The 21,385-nt window shown below is 37.8% G+C and overlaps 1 protein-coding gene across 1 annotated transcript in view; it reads left to right on the top strand.

Annotated features, from left to right (window-relative positions):
• Window positions 1-21,385, top strand: part of GAK (cyclin G associated kinase) — a 67,881-nt gene that overhangs the window by 8,595 nt on the left and 37,901 nt on the right. Inside the window, exons 4-11 of the mRNA XM_059837086.1 lie at window positions 888-1,002; window positions 1,430-1,572; window positions 3,829-3,954; window positions 5,054-5,143; window positions 11,117-11,252; window positions 11,872-11,984; window positions 12,544-12,655; window positions 14,838-14,961. Of these exons, the coding sequence (XP_059693069.1) occupies window positions 888-1,002; window positions 1,430-1,572; window positions 3,829-3,954; window positions 5,054-5,143; window positions 11,117-11,252; window positions 11,872-11,984; window positions 12,544-12,655; window positions 14,838-14,961 (959 nt within the window). The remainder of the gene's footprint in view (window positions 1-887; window positions 1,003-1,429; window positions 1,573-3,828; window positions 3,955-5,053; window positions 5,144-11,116; window positions 11,253-11,871; window positions 11,985-12,543; window positions 12,656-14,837; window positions 14,962-21,385) is intronic.

The raw sequence follows: 21,385 nt of genomic DNA, 5'->3' as shown, positions 1-21,385 counted from the left end.
TAATATGATGAAGGGTTACTTGTCACTGACTTTCTGAGATAAGACTGTAAAATGCAATTAATTCCTGCAGCTCTGAATAGAGATGCATAAAATCAGATCAGTGTGAATTGTGTGGATCCAACTTGCCCTTTTTAATAGCTTTCTTCTACTTACAAAGTCTTTGCTTTTCTCTCTTCAGACTTGGTGAATGCATCCTGTAAATAGATTGTGTTTGTCTCATAGGCACAAGTCTCAGTGTATGCACAGACAGGCATAATGCAGCATAACTTCCGCGGGCAGGAGCTGAGATCACTTACACTGTACTCCCCTTTACATAGTTCAAAAATGATACCTCAAGTTTTTGAACTGAAAGTGAAACATGATAAAGGTTTTAGCATGAAATATTATTACTAATGATGGGAGGATAAGTTCCTTGCCCTTTTAGACCTCTATTTGTTTTGAACTCTATTTTAATTACTTAAAATTGAAGAATGGCATACTTAATACTTCAGGAAAGATAGGTGAAGCTACAATGGCTCTTTCTTGATCAATGATCTAGAGAAGCAGCTGATAACTAGAAGATGTCCCTGCTACTCCTGCTAGGCAGTCATTGTCAAAAGACAAAAAGAACTAGCCCTGTTACTGAGTCCAGTTTCTTCTGAGCCATGATCATAAGGATTTTTATTTTTTTTTTAGTTTTTTTTTGTTTTGTTTTGTTTTTTTTTTTTAGTTTTTATTGCATACCTTAGATTTCTTACAGCTGAGGCATGTATGTCCCTGTTTTGTGCAGGGTATTGATTGCAGCTACTATGCTTTCTGTTGTTTTAATCTACCATTTCAAATGAACTACTGGATGCAATAGTATCAATGAACTTGGGAGTCATCTTCCTTGAATGTGTTATCTCCAGAAAAAACTTTCAGGTCATCCCAACATTGTCCAGTTTTGCTCTGCAGCATCTATAGGAAAAGAAGAATCAGACACAGGGCAGGGAGAGTTTCTTCTGCTTACAGAGCTGTGTAAAGGTAAACTTTATTTCTTTTCCCTGCAGTGCACACTTCTGGCAGCTGTTTTGCGCAGGTTGCTTGTTAACTTAAAAGCTTGGGATGACTGTAAAAGATAGCATGGTTCAGTGGAGCCAGAGTTCAAACTTAACTTTTATAGGATAAAGATCGAAGGTTTTTTAGACTACAGTTTAACCTTGCCTTAAATATGAGGTAATCATTAAGTTTTTTGTGTTTGAGACTAGGCAGAGAAAGGAAAAGTAGGAGTAGTTCCTTAGAGCACTCTTTTTTTTGTCATTGTAGTCAGTGTGGACTTGCCATTTTCAGAAAATCTATTTAATACAACTCAAGATTTTGAGCTGTTCTTGAGAAGGATCTATTTGTGTCAAGCTTTCAGAATTTGCAGTGTTCTCTGTGTGCTTATGTGAATTTCTCTCACTTCCTGCAGGACAGCTGGTGGAATTCTTAAAGAAAGTAGAATCTAAAGGACCTATTTCTTGTGACACAGTTTTGAAGATCTTTTATCAGACCTGCAGAGCAGTGCAGCATATGCATAAGCAGAAGCCTCCTATTATTCATAGAGACTTAAAGGTATGTTACAATATTTAAATAAAGGCTGAACTTCTGAACAGCAAAGGAGCCTGTTGGGCTCAGTGTTAAAAACGGTTCTTGAGCATAGTGCTTGGATCTGTTGCCTTGCCATAACTGTTGAGTGGGAAGGTCATCACTGAAATACTTGCATCTCTTCAAACAGCTTCTTCTCCTTGTGCTTGCTGTTTAGAAACTGCTTGTAGTCTATCTGAAACAAGCTGACAGAAAAGTACTGTATCATGTTTTGCTGATTGAGTTAGCTTGAGTATTTTGTTTTTGATAAAATATTCAGTTCAAACTAGTGAAGTGCAGTTCTGGGTTAAGTAGGTGTATTAATAGAAGAGGTAAAGCTTTGAAGGAGAAGAATGTTGAATTATCTGTGAAGGATTACATTGCCATTGAGAATGTGTAGTAAGCTGTTAGTTTTAGAACTGGTAACTGCATTGTACTTCAGTGTTTGTTTTTAATTTGAATTGTAAAATTTGGTAGGCATAATTCAGGTTAGATTTTGTTTCTTAGGGGTTTCTTTGGTTGTTTTTTGTTTGGTTGGTTTTTTGTGGTTTTTTTTTTTAATTAATTAGCCTTACCTGGAATCTATAGGCTTATGCTGTAGAGCGTGTTCTACCTTTAGGAGCTTTTAAGGGACTTACCTGGGTTTGAATTTTGTGTTTTGAAGACGGGGTTCACCTTCACCTGTTCCATATGCTTTAGATGAAGAAGCCCTCATCATCAGTGAGATTCTGCTGTACTGTGTATATTTGAATTTTCTGTAGCATTAAAAAAATAAGACAGAGGAAATTCTTATTCTTGGAATAGTGTCTAAATTTCACATGTGTCTATCCAGCCTGTTTTGATTTCATTTAATGTAAAAATAGGAAAATTTGTTTCTCCTTAAGTAAGCATGTACTCAGTTACTTTGGGGAAAGGAAAATAAGACCACTCTTTAGTAAGTGTGTTAATTATTTTCATCACTCTTGATAAAAGCTTTGATGTTAGCTATTAGTATAGCCCATAAATATAACCTAGCTTTGGTGACAGAGCACTCCCTTTCTGTTTTTTTCGCTTGGTGCCATTGAACAGGCTTTTAGGTTGTGAGGTTGTGTCAAAGACACATTAACCATTCTTCACTGACATTTCTATATGCCAGCCCCTAGCTTTTGTAGAAAAGGTGCATCTCTCTTCTGAAAAAAAAAAAGTAAAAAAACCTATTTACAAATAAATACACAATTTCTTTCATAGCCAGCTGCATAGATGTTGAGCTAATCCTGTAATTCAGAACAGTTTTTTTCTTCTCAAGGAATGTACCTTCCTAACAGAACTAAAACATGGGAAAAGACAGGAATTTGGTTTTGTGCTGGTCTCATGTTGCAGAGTCTGCAAAACAAGATTAAATGATTGTTGTGCTGCAAGAGGCAGAGGCCTTACTACAGCCAGGAGCCAAATAGGGATCATTTAACTGTACTGTCCTTTTTGTAGTCTAAACTAAGGTCAGCAGCATAGAAAACTGTTAGTCAGAGTTTTTGAGCCAATTAACTTTGACACCTTTACCTAACTTTTTACAGAGGTACAAATTTTATTTTTTAATTTTATTTTTTGTGATTATGACTCCAAGTAGGTCTGCCCAATACCTACTCTTTCCTTAAGTTTCTTCCACATTTTAATTAACAATACAGGACGGTTGGAATTTATGAAAATGAAAAAGGCAGGGATAATGGATGATGAACTATCCAGGCAGCACGTGGTTCTCAAATAGCTGTTTTCTCTCTCTGCACAGGGTCAAAGCTGCTTCTTTATGGGTGTCTCCTAGCAGTCTGCCTCTCTACTAGTACCTCCCTGCTTTTTGCATATAGCAGTCCTAACCTTCATCCCACTGCAGTTGAGCTAACAGTGTTCAGTTTTATGCCTGAAAACTTTTGGATTCTAAGACACTGCTTCTACAAGTTCTTATCTGAAAAACTGTCCTTTTCTTAGGCTCTAATGAAATTACTTTTTTTTTTCCCCCGTGGGATTTATTTCTTGCTCTCTGTCATGTTTCCTGTTTATAGTGTGCTTGGTGCTTCTTTCAAAACTTGGCTATGTTGCTAGCATATAAAACTACAGTAATGTCTGAAATCTTTGTTTTCCTGTAAACGATATTTTTGGCTGAAGTGATTAGTTTTTATATGTATGCACAAGTAAGATGGTGTGTATAAAAGTGTGTGTGTTAGGGCAAAAAATACATGTTTTTTAAACCTGTTGCTCTACATGTTTTTGAAGGTGGAAAATTTGCTTATTAGTAATCAGGGGACAATTAAACTTTGTGACTTCGGCAGTGCTACAACTATAGCTTACTATCCGGACTACAACTGGTCTGCACAGAAGAGAGCAGTAGTTGAAGAAGAGGTGAGACTGTTTTAATGTGATTTAATTCTAATGTCAACAGTGAATTAATTTAACTGTTACTATTAATCTGGTATTAATTTGTGAGACATCTAAGACAACTGAAGATTTTTTCATTTAGAGTATTATTTATAACGTTTTGGTTTTGTATTTGTTTTGCTAGAGTTCAAAAGCTGTCTGCAGTTACAATCATAGCTTCTGTTCTGTAGCTACATATAGAAACACTTCAGCATGGTCAGTGTCCATTCTGCAGTCTGCAGTGGTTACTAGGCCTTCTTCTAATTGCACTGGACAAGAAATTGGTTGTATCACACTGATGATCATCTTCTCATCTGTTTTTCCTCAGTTGAATGATCTGTAAATGAGAGGCGAGTCTGCTCAGCGGAATAGGAATGGGCAGTATTGCAGGGCCTTGGACTACAGTAACTAAATCTAGCATGCAGTGTACTTTTACAAAGTGCATTTGTTCTTAGTTTAGATCTGAGAGTAATGCTAGTAAATCTGGTGTAGTACATCAGTGGGAGAAATACACTTAAGTTCATGTGTACAACTTCTGACATCACAAGCCCCTGTTTTGCAATCTGGTATTCTTGGAAAGCATTGCACTGAGGAAATGATGATGTCATACCACTGTCTTGTATAGTCTGTGCAAAAAGATGGTAGAAAACATCTTTCCAGGTATTCTTATGACCAGAGTTTTTCTTTGGATGTGTCTGCACTGTCATTAAGTATGCTGAGAAAGTGAGAGACGCACTGGAGTGTGAATTCACTTTTTGGCTTATTGTTGATTTTTGGAATTAGTGTTCCATTTTTGCCTCATGTAGACCAGTCACTTTATGTGCTTTGCTGTTTGGAAGGGCTCTTGATGATCATAATGTTAATTGAGTCCTACTGTCTTCATGTGACCTTCATGTGTCTTCATCTGTCAAAGCTGTTGTGGCTATTGCAGGATTCAGTTGGTGGCTTTTTCCTTGACAAGTGTTTCTGAAATGAGTTTTGAAAATGAGTGTACTGTCCATTCTACATGGAGAGCTGTTTCCTTGGCTGAATGCTGTTAAAGCTCATTGTTCAATATTGTTTCAATCAATTCTGTCTTCTCCAGATCACAAGGAATACAACACCAATGTACAGGACACCAGAAATGATAGACTTGTATTCAAATTTCCCAATTGGTGAAAAGCAGGACATTTGGGTAAGAAGTCTTTTTTCTTGCTGCATCATAGTTGCTCATGTCATAGTGAAGCTGATTTTGCAGGCTTTGTGTTAGTTTGTTGATTAAATAACTAAAGCACCAAAATAAATGTAGGATGCTGTTTTAGATCAAAATAAACTCAAGTAGTATGGATTCTGTATCTAAATGTTAAAAGAATGAGATGTACTGTGCAAGATTTTTTCCTGTATCAAACTTGACTTCTATTTGAGAGGCAATGCTGAACTCTCTAACATTCGGTAGAATAGTTGGAGCTTGGCACCATAAATCAAGAATACTTACTTAGATTCAAATTCTTGCCTTTCATGCTCTGCCATGCATATCATCCTGGGACAGCCTATTGCTGAGTTCAAAATGGTTATGTCCAGGTATGGATTGTAGCTAAAATAGACAGATATCAAGAATGAGAACAATGCAGAGATCATTCGTAAAGTGTTCACATTCACTAAAAAATCTGTAGTGAGAATTAAAGGTAAATATTAAATCCTCAGCTGTACCTTTTCCAGCTGCATAATGTTGCAGTACTGAGGTACTCCCCAGTATTATAGCTCTTAATGACTTAGTTTATGGGATGTTTTTTACAAAGGCCGGTGTCAAGCTGTTCAGTTCTTACCTGTATCAGCAGTGTATCAAATGACAAATTGAGAAAATGTAATGCTGATGCTTTAAAAGATTTTTTTATGGAATCTTGGAACTTGATTCAGTTTATTAGATTAGTTGCAAGATGTTGTGGAAACTCTTGTTCAGTTTCTACATCTGTTGTTGATGTCCTTGTGGCATGTGAAGAAACACCAAATAAAACACATTTTTCTGACTGTTTGGTCTCTTCATTTGCATTAAATACTGTCAGCCTGAGCCAGGATTACAGAATCACAGAACCATAAGGTTGGAATAGACCTTCAAGATCATTGAGACCAACCCATGCCCTAACACCTCAACTAAACCATGCCACTGAGTGCCGCATCCAGTCTTTTTTTGAACACGTCCAGGCATAGTGACTCCACCACCTCCCTGAGTAGACAATTTCAGCACTTTATCACTCTTTCCATAAAAAACATTTTCCTGATATCCAACCTATATTTCCCTTGGCACAGCTTGAGACTGTATCCTCTTGTTCTGTCAGTTGCTGCCTGGAGAAGGAGACCAACCCCCACCTGACTACAACTACCTTTCAGGAAGTTGTAGAGAAGTTGTAAGGTCACCCCCGAGTCTCATTTTCTCCAGATGAAATAACACCAGCTTTCTCAGCCATTCCTCACAGGATTTGTGTTCCAAGCCCCTCACCAGCTTCGTTGCCCTCCTCTGGACACGCTCAAGCATCTCAATGTCCTTCCCAAACTGAGGGGCCCAGAACTGGACACAGCACTCAAGGTGTGACCTCCCTGCTCCTGCTGGCCACTCTATTCCTGACACAGGCCAGGATGGCATTGGCCTTCTTGGCCACCAGGGCACACTGCTGGCTCCTGTTCAGCTGGCTGTGGACCAGCACCCCCAGGTCCCTTTCTGCCTGGGTGCTGTCCAGCCACACCCCACACCGTCCCCAGCCTATAACACTGCAGGGGGTTATTGTGGCCAAAATGCAGGACTCTGCACTTGGAGTTATTAAACTTCATCTTGTTAGACTCTTCCCATCCATCCAACCATTCCAGGTCTCTCTGCAGAGCCATCCTACCTTCTGACAGATTGACACATGCTCCCAGCTTACTGTCATCTGCAAATTTACAATGAAAGACTCAACACCCTCATCCATGTCATCAATAAAAATATTGACCAGAACTGGCCCCAGCCCAGACCCCTGAGGGATACCATTGGTGAGCAGCCACCAGCTGCTCTGCAGCACCAGCAGTGTTCACCACCCCTCTCTGGGCCAGCCATCCAGCCAGTTCTGAGCCCAGCTGAGTGCTCCTGTCCAAGCTGTGGGTTGCCAGCTGTTCTAGGAGTGTGCTGTGGGAGACAGTGTCAAAGGCCTTGCTGAAGTCCAAATAGACAACATCCACAGCCATTCCTGCATCCACCAGGCAGGTCGCGTGGTCATAAAAGGAGATCAGGTCAGTCAAACATGACCTACCCCTCCTAAAGCCATGCTGGCTGAGTCTGATACCCTGGCCATCCTGCCATCCTGTAAGTGCATGATGACACTCAGTATAAACTGTTCCGTTACCTTGCTGGGTACTGAGGTCAGGCTAACTATAATTACCAGGATCCTCCTCACCCTTTTTGTGGATGGGTGTCACACTGGCCAGCTTCCAGTCACCTGGAACTTCCCCAGTAAGCCAGGACTGGTAAATGATGGAGAGCAGCTTTGCAAGCTCATCTGCCAGCTCCCTCATCACCCTGGGATGGCCCATCTGGGGCCATAGGTTTATGAACATCCAGTGACTCAGCAGTTCTCTGACGGTCTCCTCCTGGATAACAGGGGGACCATTCTGCTCCCTGATGCCATCTGCTAACCAGGGGAGGACAGCTGTCCTGAGGACAAGCCATCTTCCCACTAAAGACTGAGGCAAAGAAGGTGTTAAGCACCTCTGCCTTCTCCTCATCTGCAGTTACTAAGTTCCTTCCCACATCCAGTAGAGAACAAAGGCTGGTCTTACCCTTCCTTTTGCCATTAATATATTTGTAAAAACATTTTTTATTGTCCTTTACAAAAGTTGCCAAATTAAGTTCAAACTGAACTTTGGCCTCCCTAACTTTTTTCCTACATGCTCTAGCAACCCCCTGAAGTGCTTCCTGAGATACCTGACCCTCCTTCCAAAGATGATATATCCTCTTTTTATTCCTAAGTTCCTTCAAAACCTCGTTCCCTATCCAGGTTTGCCTTGTTAACGTTCAGTCAAAAACAAAACTAGAAATGTGTTTAATAAAAGCCTCACTCAAAAGGGCAATTGCAGTTTATTTTTTGTTTAAAATAACTCTGTATATGTTAGTGTTAACATGGTGGTTTCCTTCTGTATTTTGGGAAGATCTGTTTCATTTACTGTACCTGAGCTGGAACTTATTGTCCTGTATTTTTTCCTGTATGCTTCGTGTTCAATTAAAATATAAATATATTTGGCAGTGGAATATGGCCCTGTCTCTGGAAGCATAAATAATGATTTGTAGTTTGTGCTTAGGATAAAAAAAAAACAATTTTTCAAAGAAAGCAAGTAGGATGATTAACACTCTTGAGTCTGTGTGTTTGTCACAGTGTGAGCTTAAAAACAAAGGAAGTAATGTCTGTCTCTGAACAACAGCACAGATGAAAGGCTGGTTATTAACCACATTGACTCCACAAAGGGAATGTGATTAGGTGTCATTATAAGTCCAGAGTTTCTTAGATTTGGCTGACTGTTTTCTGTACATTTCTTACCTAAGTTCAAAGATAAGAAAATAAACACTTAATCCAAATGTTTTAGTTACTTGTTTTCAAAATTAATGTGAATTCCTGAACTCAAATTCAACTAAATGACAGGCTGTTTCTTGTTAAGTGATTTTTTTTCCATGCTTGCAAGGCTCTTCATACCCTGTCACTCTCAAAGATTTCTGAAAAAGCAGAGCAGTTGACTTCAGAAATGTTTGTTGAGGAGCAAAGTTTCAAAGCTGGGTTCTCCTAACCAATATCTAATTAAAAAATTTTAATGGTCCTTGCAAGACATCCTGCAGCTTTTAATTCAATGTGAGCTGAACAATCTCTTCAGGTTTCATGTAGTTTAATTTGACTTAATTTTATTTTGGTCTAATATCTGTGTCATCCTGCAGCTGCACTGTAGAACTTAAGTCTGCTGCTTGTTGCCTGAAGCTAGTCAGGGGAAAAATAACAATATTTTTATTAGTTCCAAACAATCCCACCCCTTCCTTATTCCCTCAATCCTCAAACACTATCAGAACCTTTTAAAAACCCACTGTCACCTTAAGGAAGATTTTAAATAAGATGCTGGTAAAGGCCCAGCAGCAGGTAAAAAAGTTACTCCTAGCTATTTTTGATTGCTTTGTGGTTCTGCTTTTTTGCCTTCTGGCATGTGAGTGCTCAGATGGATCTGGATAACTTCTGTAGAAGGACTTTGGGCAGCATCGTGGGAATGCACTCTTCTGTCAAGTGTAGCAGTGCTGAGGCTGTGTGGATGGTGCTGGCTTTGAGGACTTGCCTTGCTGCAACTGAAATTGCCTTCTAGCCAAATTGAATGACAGTCGGTGTTTAAAACAGCCAAAATTATCACTGTTTCAATCCTAAGTTACAGGTGAAACAGAAATTTAAAACATTCTCCAGCAATTGAAGCAAAAATCAAATCTGAGTGGCCTCTCTGTTTCCTGTGTATTCAACTGGTTGCCATGGTACTTTTCTCTCCTGTGTGGCTGTGGGTGCTTTCTCCTGATGCACAGAGTGTCTTGGACTGCACAGGGAATAGTGGCATTCCTGTAACTGAATGATGATCTGCTTTGTGAGCAAGCGTTTCGTGGAAGAGGAGATGGTATTTTCTATACTGTCCTACTGGATTAGTTAGTGTGAACTGGATGACGCTTCCATGTACACATTACAGAGAGTCTTTTTCCACAGCCTGACAAAAATGTGCAAGAATACACAGAATTTGCATATGTACTTTATTTCTGGTCCTGGACTGAGAGACTCTCAAAGCATTTTGGAGTAACCAAATCCCTACACCTCCGAGACTTCAATAACTTTCAGACCTTAGAAGCTATTCATGGGATAAATTGACAGCCAAGGGCAGTTGGAGATGGTGTGCACAAAGGGCTGGAGGCAATGGGCAGTTTTCTTAGGTAACATCTTCAATGGATTGCTTCATTTATGAGGGCTATGAAAGCTCAAATGCTTAAGTAACTATACATACTGGGGTTCAGAAAAAACTTAGAGGAGGATTTTCCAACTCATTGTGCCAACAGTTACGTGGAGGTATTGGGTGCTTTATTATCAAACTTTTATAGGTGAAATGGAACGTGTTTCTGTTATGATATTATAACTCTGCCAGCATATTTCATATCCTAATTTATTTGAAAACATATGTATCCATTTACATTTACTTCAATAACAAATTCAGTTATCCTAGCTAATCCTTAACACCTGGATTTTTCAGAGACTAGAATTCAGAACTGACTTCTGTCTACGTTAGTTGTTGTCTTCTGAGGTTCCAAAAATCTCAAGTTGGACACAGGAAGGAACTTGAAAGTCCCCAGGATGTTGTAGTTCAGGTTTTGTGATTTTTGAGGCTTGAATGAACGTCTCATAAAAGGATCTTAAATTTTATTTGTTTCAAGTGTTGAATAGCCATCTGACTGTAGGGAATAAAGGGACTGTCATTTTGGGCTCATTTTCCTCAAACCTTTATCAGAAGATGCGTTTTAGAGAGTGTTGTGTGTCTCCCTAGAGTTACTTGAGCAATTTGCTTAGCACTTACATAATCATCTAGCTCTTTTACATCTAGCTGCATTGCATAACTACATATCTAAGTTAGACTAAATTCTGTCTTTACAAATAAAAATGTGTCTCCTTGCAGCTCAGGGTGGAGATATGAAATAAAACTTCTGAACTTTTTTTGGAAGAATAATCCTGATCTTGAACATGTTCAGTATGGCAAGACTACTCATTTTTGTATGCTTTGAAATTCATAAAATGGATTTCTTGTAATGACTTCTAAATGATTTTTAAAAAATTGACAGGAATAGTTTTCTCAAGTGACAAGTGATAGGACGAGAGTATATGTCCTCAAGTTGCAAAGGGGATGTTTAGGTTGGGTGTTAGAAAAGATTTCTTCACTGTAAGGGTTATTGGGCTCTGGAAGAGGCTGTCCAGGGCAGTGGTTGAGTTACCATCCATGGAGGCATTTAAAAGACATGTAGATATGGTACTGAGGAACACTGTTATGTAGTGGATTTGGCAGTGCTGAGTTAACATTTGAACTTGAGGATCTCCAGCCTAAAGGTCCCCATGATCCTATGCAGTATTTCTGTTTATCTCTGTAGGCTCTGGGCTGTATCCTGTACTTGCTGTGCTTTAGGCAACACCCATTTGAAGATGGAGCTAAACTTCGCATAGTCAATGGGAAATATGTCATCCCACAAAATGACACCCGCTACTCTGTGTTTCATGATCTCATTCGTAAGTTTACAGTGTTATTTTATTCGGTGTCTTTGTAGATACATGTTGTTATTAACAGTTGTTTTACTGATAGTTAAATGTTATTGACATGTGAAGATGAAAAAGGTAAACTGCAGCAACTTTTTATTTTATTAAAATCCTAATCCATTATTGAAAAATTATGAAATTTTATGTGAAAGTTGCTTTTTTAGTTTCTTTAAGTGTCTTGCCTGGTATCTGAATTAGTCCATTGAAACAACTGGTGTTTTGATTTGGTTTCTTTGAACTTGCTTAAAAAATTGTTTGCTTTAGGTTTCAGGTAGGTTACTGGAAATGTTAATTACAGAAACGTTCCAGAAATGTATCTGACTGCAGTAGTATTAGACACAAAGCTACCTCTGATGTTCTTTATTAACTGATCCCAGGTGTGTTCTTTGAAATATTATTGATTCTATTTAGTGTTGTTTTTTTCTCATGGATACTGTTATGAGAATTATATTTGGATATTGATTCAGTAGTTTCTCCACTCTGTTCAGGTGTTTGCTTGTTGCAAATACTGGAATGTATTGAAGAAATTACGATCATCTGGGAGAAGAGCTTTGAAGGGTTTGTTACATTGTCTGGATCTCCTTTTTTTTAGGCTCCACTTTGAAAGTGAACCCAGAGGAGAGACTGTCAATCACTGAACTTGTGAACCAACTGCAGGAGATTGCAGCAGCTAGGAATGTCAATCCTAAATCCCCCATCACAGAGGTAAAATGTCTCATAAGGAGTATAATTGATTAGGCTTCTTTTCTGTCCTCTGCAGTGCATGTGCGTTTAGTAGAAGATTTTAGAGCAGGTCACCTGTTCCTTCATATTTTGAAAATTTTACACTGATTTATTTTGAAGTTCAGTTGAATTGATGAGTATCACTTGTAGGATCTTTGAAAATATGCCCTTTAAAGCACAGAGACCTTAAAAGAAATTTAGTATTTCTTACTGCTTTTTTGAAAGTCTTTTCATCCTCTTGGTTTATTCTTTAGTATGCTAGTATGCTGTTTGGCATTCTGTGTTCTATCATAATTAACTTGCACAGAAAAGTTTTGTATATGAAGGCTCTAATTACTCTAACTTGAAACCCACTTAGACATCTCCTGTTCAATGCTTAATTAGCACTATACTGCAGGTGAGTCAATTAGTGTATCTTAACTTTCTGTCTTTGTCCTGAGGTTTAGTTTGCTTGTTCTTACCAAGGAGCAGTAATTTGCCAAGCATAGTAAGATGGCTAAATTAGCAGGAAAATTCTCATCTGGAGTATTATTCTCCTCAGCTCCTGGAGCAAAATGGAGGCTATGGAAACAATGCTCAGCCTCGGACATCTGTGACGTCTGTTTCACAGAGCTCCAAGCCTGCCGGGCAGCTCAACAATTTGTACAATGCAGGTATGTTCAAAAAGAGATGTCATTTTACTATAAAGACAATTGCATATCTTCCATGGGGAAAAAAGTCATTTGGGGATTTTTGATATCTTGCACTAGTACTAGCTTGGTATTTATCTCATTGGTTCTAGCCTTGTATTTTTTTCCCAAGGTTTGATTTTATATTGATATGCAAATATGAATTTCTCAAGTTCATTGCTGTGCAAGATAAAAATTATGTTTTCTATGGAAAATAATTTAAAGTGCATTATTGACCAGCAGAGGCAGAAGTGTTGACATAAGTGAACTAAAACTTTATGAAAGTGTGGTTATGAGAAGCAATAATGATATAATAAATAAGAGCTGTAGAGGAAGAGTCTTCAGGTTATGACAGACAGGTGAAAATAGCTTGTTTTAAACCCTGAAGTTTTTTGATTCAATGAGGTAACGATGTTTGAAAGTGCATTGTCTAAAGAGCAGCGTTTAATCGGAGTTTGAATTCAAACTGTTAAAAATCCTCGGGTTCTGTATTTAATTGAAGTGTTGTTACCTTGTGGCAGAAGCTAATGAATCTGGACTTGGCCCGAGTTTGTGTTCGACACTATTTCTGAGGTAAAAAAAGTGACAGTTGCCTCTGCTTTTCAAGAGGAACTATTTAACATCAAATCTGTTACAACCTAAAAAGACAGCAGCTATTTGTGGTGTGTTGTTATCACTTTGTGATAAAACGGGCTTAATATTTGGCTAACTACAGAGAGCTTAATAAAGAAATGCAGAAATTGTAGGGATTCTGGCTATGGACGATAGTAGTTCAGTAATGCTTGGAACTTGCTGACCTCATATATGTTTATTTTAGACTGCAAAAAGCCTGTATGAGGAAGAAATACTTCTGTAAGCACCTGGGTGCCCCTCTCTCTCGTTTTCTCTCTTGACCAAAAATACTTTGGACCCCACCATGATATATTGAAGTGCATCTGACAGTGATAGTAGTCTAAAGCTATTTAGCTTTCCACTTCCAAAAGAAGCATGTATGACAGCGTCAAAGAGAAAAGGCAGCATTTGGTCTAGTGGCTATCCCATCAGCACTTTCAGTAACAGCTGCAGCTGGTACTGCCTTGAATCCAGCTAATTATGGGAGCATTGTCCAGACCTGAATTCAGGAGAGGGTTGCACTGTAGGATGTCAGTGGTGAGGAGGAGGAGCTGGGGTTCCATCTGAGAAAAACAGTTGTTGGATTAGCAGAACTAAATGGAATCAAGCAAAACATGTCTCCAAAAATGACACAATTCAAAGCTGACATACTTAGTCTGTAGAAATAGATAATCCAGAGTACATTCAGTTGAAAACACTTAATATAGTAAAGAAAATAAGCTTGATAGGCTTATTTGCATCTAGTTTTTTTACTATTCTTTCTGCACCCATATTAACTATTATATTTGAAAATGGAACACTTCAATTAATGTAGAAGATATCAAGGGACAATTTCATGTTGTATTCAGTTTTCCTTCTAGCCTGATATTTCTTGCTTGATATTCATTATGATGAACTGTCAATGAGACAAGGGATATTAATTTTCCAGGGGAAATGGTAAAATTGGGTAACTGATTGCACTAATAATATATGTATAGCAATTTCTGTGGAAGAATTCAGCATCCTAATGCAATTATAATCAAAAGTCTGTCTGGTCATCTGTTTTGTGCAAGAATGCCTCCTGTTTGTTGTATGCAATCATATTAATAGGTATATTGTGCTAGAATGTTGTGCTATCTGGAATGTTGTGCTTAAAACTTAAGCTTAACTATGCCAGCTGCTTCTGAAGCCCTGCATTAAAATGTGTCTACTGGAGATGATTAAGTAGATCTGCTTATGATAAGCTGTACTTTAGAAACTGGTACTAAAGAAAGGCAATGTTTGCATTGACACTATGAAACATATGCCTTACTTCCAGACTTTTCTACCTAGTTTTCTCATAAACAGAGATAGCAAATTAAACAATGTGTTAGGTATATCACTGGTACTTCCTGACTGCCGGAAGTACTTTTTTTTGCATAGGTCATAAGGAAAACTTTGGAACTGTGAGCCTTACAGCAAAGTGTAGCCTGTATATGCATTCACTTCCTTCCGGCTTTATAGGCAACATACTTTAAGTCATATCCTGGAATGGGCTCCATAATAAAGTACAATTATTTTTATTCAACTACTCTAGGCCTGACCGTTGCGGAATGTGACCAGACTTATGGAGGGTTCTTTGATATTCTGAGGGGTGGAACAGAGCGATTTTTCACTAATATTAAGGATACATCTTCTAAAGTTATCCAGTCTGTGGCCAAGTGAGTAAAAAAAAATACAAAAAATAAAAAGTTGTGCTGATAAGAGTTGTAAATGAAGGCACAGGAGTTTACTCCAGAAATGGTAAATTCAGCATATTTGTCCAAGTTTGAGCTGTAATAGCTGATAGCTACCCCTTGAGATTTTATGTATGATATTATACAAAAGTTACTTCAACAGTCATGTACTAGAATTGAGAATGTTGCAGTAAGAGCCTGTCTGTAAGTACTACTTGCCCTACTGTACTTTAAATACTGAAAACTTTTGAGACATGAGCAGGTGGGGGCTGAAGCAGCATGCATAATTGAAGTATTAGATAGGGCCTTCATGAATAAAAGAGGAATTAAAAAGATGGAGTGGTGAAATGTACAAATCAAGGGAATAGATGTGAGGAGGGGAAAATACCTGCAGGGAAATAAGCTCTTCGGTTTAGTTTCCAGGTGGAATCCTATGCCTTCAAGACTGTGTGAGAGGCACTCTTTGTCTCCTGTGCCCTGTATTGCATGTATGAATACTTTCATGTTTAGAGGTGTATGTTTTCAGATTTGTATTGTGTGATTTATTTTTTCTAATCAGGTTGTCAGTCCCATTTCAAGTATTTCTAATACTTCCTTATGATGAATATGAATCAGTTTGTACAATTTATACATTTTTAGCTCATAATAAAATTCTGTGCAGTGTTAAAGGGCTTTCTTAGTTCTAATAAGAGAAGGTAAGTCACTACTGAATACTTGGAATTAGAGCCTCCAAAAGAGTACTGAACTCTATTTCACACTGTAGGCTTTGTGTTCCTTTAGTTGGGATATTGTGTTACAGCTTGTGAAATATATTTCTTCATATGTAGATTTTTTTTTAGAATTCGGGTGTTACTTGTGCATAGTACTGCTCTAAAGTATTTATAATGATCAGGTAAGTTAGATTTGTAGATACTGCACCTCTGTATCCACTTCAAGTGTGTTTTTAGCTGTTGACTCTTATGCTTAGTCTGTTAAAACTTCTAAATATGACTTAGAAAGGCCAGGTCCTCTATTTTTTAAAAGTTGCAAAAGCTGCACTACTTTGGTTTGTCCTTAAGCATTCTATAGAAGTAACTGGGACAGTGGCATTAAACTTTTCTTGCTGGGAAAACCCCATGGACACAGAGCAGGGAGGTGTACAAGGGGAACAAACTGTTGCATGATGAAAAGCAGTTTTGACAAAGTTACAAGCCCTACTTTCCCATGGCTGTCTGTTAGATCTTACTATATTTTTTGTTGTACACTACATGCATCTGAAGTACTCCTGCGCTTCACTTTCTTATTCTTCTGACTCCACACTACTTCCTGGGTGCACCTTAATCACTTAGTTATGTGTTTGAAGCAGTTTTCTCTTCCTGCTCTTGCAAGTGGTTTCTTCCTTAAAGGCTACTGGAAGTTTAATCACTTTTTTGAATTTCATCTTGTGCAGTTTTCCCCTTTTCTAGCAATGGGTTAAGACTGTCTAAAATTGACTTTTTAATATGGAATGGCTTGTGCTGTGCCTACACCTTATTTTTATTTCTCTTACCTTACAGATGTGTGTAGCTTTTTGCTTTGTGTCCTTTCCTTTGCTTCCATAGTAAGTGTAGTGAGCAAGGAATAAAACAGTAACTGTACATCCAACCACATCTGCAGAGCTCATCTAGCAACTTCTGAAGTACTGGACAGTGAGTACTTGCTGTCTGAAAAGATTCTGTTCAGTTCTCATGCTCTTCTCTACAACTGTTTGTTTAGATTATGGTGACTGCCCAAAATAAGTTTTGCATCTGTCTTATTGTTGAGACTTAGTATGCCTCTTTTCAGTTGCTAGTTAGTGTTCTGTGGCTGAACACAACAGCTTAGTGCATGGCTTATGGAACTTACTAAATATTAGTCAAAGGATAAACTCACTCCTTTTACCTCATTTGTTTGAATTACAGTAAGTCACATATGGACAATTACTAGAACTGAGTATCTTGAAAATGTAATTGTTTGACCTCGTACTAGTTTGTAGCTTTTAATGGGAGGGTATGTTGTCATAGCCAAATAAGATCAATTAGCCAGAGAGCTATTTGAGCTACTGAGGGATACACATTTGCATGGACTATGATAGATTGACAGACGGCTGTCGGACAGTGTATGCTATGTCCCAAGATTAATCATGGGGACATCAGTCCCTCTCAGATGTTTTGGACTCAGCTGGTTGAATAAGGGTTTTGTTTAGGTGACTCTTGACCATCACCTTGGACACAATATGTGAAACTGTCAAATTTTTGTTTAAGTTCTGCACTATCATAAGCAAATCTTGGTTTTGTAGAGCACCCTCTGTCTCCATACAACTGGATTTTTCTTTTCTTGTGTTATCTGAGTGAATTTAGTCATTGGGCTGAGGAGTGGGAAGAAAAGAGGAAATGCTCCAAGCATATAGTTCTGCTAGTGAGAGTCAATTACTTTAATACTTATTTTTCCAGTGACTAAAAGACAAACTCTCTCCACTTGTTATTTGCCAATATTATTTAGCAGCCCTTAGTTGTGCAGTTTTCCTTCTTTGTATTGCCTTATATTTTGAATCCTTACTGTATTTAACAGTGAAATGGCAAAACCTGAATTAACATGACCAATACTAACGGTTCTGTAGGGCCTAAGGTAGGCTTAAGTCCTTTAGTATTTTAACATTGCTATGATTTAACATTCACTGTTCTGCTGAGAGTTCTACCACTGGGCTTTTGCATTCTTAAACTGTGTTTTAATCAAGGTGAATTGTTAATTCTTTGTTTGCATCTGCTATAGAGCATGTCTGTTTCTGTCATATTCATTCTCTGCCTTCACAAACTTGTGTTGCTGATATAGCTGATACAGTCGTCGATGTGAGAATACCTCTTCTGCTGTTGCATCTTTGACTGCCTTTTCAAAACTCTTCAAACAACATAAGAAGCAGACATTCTGGAAAAATTAAAATGTCTCTTCTTTGTCATGCATTTTCCTCACCCCACTTAAACACTTTTGGATTCTATAATTTCATTAGGTAGGCTCTCTCCTTCCTACTTATCATTGCTTTTTTGAATTACAGGGTTACTTCCTTTGTCTGCAGACAGACTTCTATCTTGCCGAATCCAAACTACAGTGTAAGACTTGAATATTTTGCTGTTGTGACAAAAAAACCTTTTTTTTTTTTTCTCTGTGGCTGTCTTCAACTTGATTCTGATTTTGGTCTCTTGTTAGTCCTAATAAATAATAAAATCTGAAACTGAAACACACATTACAGGCTGCTCAGAACAGGAGAGTAAATGAGGACTATCTTCATTGTCCCTCAGACAACCTCAGTTGCAAGTGTCACAACCTCTGTTGCAGATTCAGGTCAGGCAGATGCAGCAGCTTATAGTTACGTGCGAGAGGACAAAGAGCAACGGAGGTTCAGCCCTCTTGTTACAAACTGCCTTAAAAGCAAGTAACAGGATGGAGATGGAGAAGACATGCATTGCTTTGTGAATTGGCACCATCTGCACAGACAGGAGCCTCGATCCAGCAGATGTGCCCATATGTACCTGAAAGCTCAGCCTGCAGCTGTGCAGCCACAACATTTCTCTGTTAAGCTCAGAGAACTTTTTTTTTTTCTCTCTTGTGGAGCTTCTGTGATCTTTTTTGGGCACCAGTTTTTATGCTTATTGAGGCCTGGATCCATACAGGTTACAAAAAGCATAACTAAATGTTTTAAGGATCAAATCTTTATTGGTATTGAAAGCAGCAGGCAAAACTTGTGACCAGTCTTCATTTGCTTTGTCAGAACAATCTCTTTTGCTGAAAAGATTATAATGTAGTAATCTAGGAACAATTAGCTGCCTTTTTATGCTTGCTTTCTTGGCTTTTAAGGTAATTTTGTTTCTTGTTTTATATTTTATTTCATGGATCTTTGCATTGCACTAGGTACTTGCATGATTAATTCAGTTTCATGAAGCAAAACCAAGTGGGAACAGATTGATGTGAATTTTAGTGTTGTTTTTCTTTCTGGATTTTAAAAAATAACCTGAAAAAAAAGATGGATAGATTTTTTTTTCTAATCTTGTAAGTGTAGAGATGTCTGGAGGAAGATTGCTTAGTGGTAGGGCAGTATTTCATTTAATGTTTTATATGCTCACATTTTAGTTGTGCTGTTAGTCTGTCAGTCTGTCATTCTCGGTTCTTTATCATCTTAAGTTGTTAGTAAACAGATGGTACTGTTGTAGAATTTTGTTCTGTATCTTATCCAGTTTATTTTGTGAGTTTAATTGCTAATTTTAGTTATATTGTTTTAAATTTGTTGGAATGGTCTTTTGTTTAATATTACTTAAGGTCTTTAGGTGCATCTAGTTTCTGGCAAGAATGATAATGCCAGCCATTTACACAGTGAGAAGTTTTTAACATGTGGTTAGAACTTCTTGTTTTTGCTTTGATATTTATTCTGCAAAATCAGAATTCATGTCTTACTTGCTTTATTTCATAGAATCAAGCAGGTTTGATTAGAAGCAGCGTCTGATTCTAAACCCTGAGCAGTGGGCAGGCACCTTCAACTAGACCAGACTAATATCCGTCTGCTCTATTTCAGTTTAATGCCATTCCTTCATATCCTGTCATTACCTGCCCTTGCAAAAAGTCCCTCTCCAGGTTTCTTGTAGGCCCCCATTAGATATTGTAAGGAAATAACTCCCTGCCTCCACACAGAGACTAGACTAGTCTAGTCCTGTCCCACGGTAAAGTAGTCCTGGTTTTGAAGAAGTCTGTATCATCAGATAAGTGACTAAATGTTGATGCCGTATCATACTTGTTTTTTTGAACTTAATTAGACTCTTAAAAACACACAGAGTTTCCCATTTTGGATCTGAGAGGCTGAGAACCCTCTCTGTATGTCTATGTTTGCATGCTGTTCTTCTGTTACAACCTGCCAGCAAAACTGCTATCTAAATGAAATTTCTGCTGTTAAGGCTATGAAAGGAAAGACCTTATTTGTGATTTTTAGTTAGAGAATTTTATCTTGAAATGCACAGGAATATTTAAACAGTGTGAAGAATACATGTTTTTTTCACCTTCTTACCGTTTAAAGAAATCTCAGTTACCATTCTGACATACAACACTCCACTGAAAACAGAGTACCTTGTGTTCAGGTCTTTCTACTGAAATAGCTGTGAAGTCTTCAGAATAAAGTTCAGTGAATCCAAGGATATGGTGATTTTCTGGAGGCTTGTGTTGATTTTTTACAGTTAAGAAGCTTCATTTTAATTAAAACTACTTGAAAATTCTGAAGCTTTTTGAGTGTAATAGTCACATACTTGGAATACTCCTGCTAAATGTAAAGCTTAAGTTGGTTATGCTGTGCTCTGTTGTTGACATACTAAACTGCACTCTTACATATATGTGTGTGTGGTGAGATCCATGCTCCTAATGTTGCTTTTTAATTTAGACAAATGTAAAAACCAAAGCTCAGTTGAGTGGTGTTGTAGTAAGAAGGTATTATCTGAAAGTCTTCCCAGGGGAATGGGTGTGAGTACTGTTGGTTTTTTGCTCTTAATAGTTTTGTGCCAATGTTACGAGCTGTTGCTTAACCTCGGTGTTACAGTGCTGAAGGTTCTGTGTTCTACAGCTGTGATATTAGTTGGTCCTTTACCTTGATACAGAAAAAAATTGATATTAGAATGATTACACGTTTTCTTACTTGAAACTGCTGGATGTAGCAACAAATAGCATTTGACACTTCTCATCTCTGTAAAGGACTAGAGCCATCACGAATTTTAGTAAGCAATCATTATTAGCTCTGAATGTAAATTTCTGCCTTAATTAGTTTGGCTGCAGCAGGATTACCACCTGATCTTACATGATGAAATATATCCTTCCGAAGGTGCAAAAAATTTTGAAATTGTGCCCATTGGTCTACCTTCTTATGCAAGTTTTCTCAAGGTTGAGGGTTTTGTGTTGGTTTTTTTTTTTTTTTTTTTTTTTTTTTTTTTTTTTTTTTTTATGTTGTGTCTAGAGAGACTCAAACTCTCTTGTGGTTTTAAAGACAGTGAGTCATTATCATTGCTAGGACACTGATTATGCCATGCTGAATCAATACTGTTAAATGGCGTTGCATTCAGAAGATTTTTCTTTCCTAATCTAAGATCTTCCTCACTATCCTTGATTATTAAATATACATTTATATATACAATGTATACTTTTAATCAGTCCCTGTAACTTCCATCATTAGTAGCAAGCAGTAAAGAATCCAAACTTAGTGTTCTTTCTTGGTGTTTCAAAATTTGAGTGCAGTATCCTAGGTCTGCTCTTCTAAGCAGTGTCTTGAAATTTTGTTGTGATACAGAAGTTTGGTTAGTGCCTCTGAATTAATTAAATATGCATCATAGTGTTTTAAAGACATTTTAATATTCTGAAGTTAATAGACTAATGAGATATTTAAGGT

This window comes from Haemorhous mexicanus, chromosome Z (genome assembly GCF_027477595.1).
Source record: "Haemorhous mexicanus isolate bHaeMex1 chromosome Z, bHaeMex1.pri, whole genome shotgun sequence".
Classification (NCBI taxonomy): Eukaryota; Metazoa; Chordata; class Aves; order Passeriformes; family Fringillidae; genus Haemorhous; species Haemorhous mexicanus.
The sequence above is the reverse complement of the archived record's forward strand: the minus strand, read 5'-3'. Positions and strand labels throughout refer to the sequence as shown.